Here is a 1,133-nt window from a genome sequence, read left to right on the forward strand (position 1 = left end):
AGAGAGAGAGAGACAAGGAGAGAGAAGGGTAGAGAAAGAGAGAGAGACAAGGAGAGAGAAGGGTAGAGAGAGAGAGAGACAAGGAGAGAGAAGGGTAGAGAAAGAGAGAGAGAGAGAGACAAGGAGAGAGAAGGGTAGAGAAAGAGAGAGAGAGAGGCATGTGAGATTAAGGCAAACACAATGCTCAACGGAACTGCTAAAGTGTTTTGAAAACACTCCCGTCGTTAGCTTGTCAGTGTTGCATTGTGCGATATGATGGAGCGCCCATGAAAACCTCCTGCTGGAGTGTCCCTTGTAATGGGGACGTGGGGTGGAGAGCTGCGATAGTTTGACCGTTTTTGTTTTTTTACCGTTCACTTTCTATTATTAGGGTCACTTCGTGCTACTTTTTGCATAGCTGCACTATGTGGTTTTCAGTACCGTTATTCTTGATTAATGTTATACATATAGCCTTTTGAACATTGTTTTCATTAGCGATCGTTAATTTGTGCACTTGAGTCAAAATTTTGCAAAAACTTCACATCATACGTTCAAAGGCACGTACATCGTTGTAAGGGGCGCTAAATAAATTGTAGGCAGGCTTACTTACACACAACACACACACACACACACACACACACACACACACACACACACACACACACACACACACACACACACACACACACACACACACACGCCACGTTCCAACCGAAGCCAGTGGGCTTTGGACGCTCGTGCACGGTATACTCCTTCGCCATATTTTTTCTTATTTGTTTACCTGATCTGCACCGGGGGTGTTATTCGGTGCTGTCTGGTATACTATTTTGTCTAATGTATGCAGTTTATTTGTTGTTTTTTATGTTGTTGCTTTTTTCCCAAATATCTTATATGTAATTTCACTCATTCAGCACAATGCCAGTTTTCTCATGTCCTGTATTTGTTTCTCTTCCCACAGGAGATGAAGGTCAACTGGGCCGCTTCACCAAGCACAGCGCCCAAGCAGGACACTAGCAGTAAGTACCCACTTGACCTGCCTTGTTGCATCGGAATAAAAGTCCTGGTACCTTTTTCCGTGTATTTACTTCCTGGCTATGTTCTGTCGGTGATCTCATGTCCTTCTCTCTCTCTCTCTCTCTCTCTCTCTCTCTCTC

The 1,133-nt window shown here is 44.1% G+C and overlaps 1 protein-coding gene across 4 annotated transcripts in view; it reads left to right on the plus strand.

The window, feature by feature from the left end:
• Window positions 1-1,133, plus strand: part of LOC101859642 (nucleolysin TIA-1) — a 95,854-nt gene that overhangs the window by 49,567 nt on the left and 45,154 nt on the right. For all 4 annotated transcript variants that reach the window (XM_035970032.1, XM_005099386.3, XM_035970033.1 and 1 more), the window contains exon 2: window positions 938-995. In XM_035970032.1, the coding sequence (XP_035825925.1) occupies window positions 938-995 (58 nt within the window). The remainder of the gene's footprint in view (window positions 1-937; window positions 996-1,133) is intronic.

The sequence above is a fragment of the Aplysia californica genome, unplaced genomic scaffold (genome assembly GCF_000002075.1).
Source record: "Aplysia californica isolate F4 #8 unplaced genomic scaffold, AplCal3.0 scaffold00211, whole genome shotgun sequence".
Classification (NCBI taxonomy): Eukaryota; Metazoa; Mollusca; class Gastropoda; order Aplysiida; family Aplysiidae; genus Aplysia; species Aplysia californica.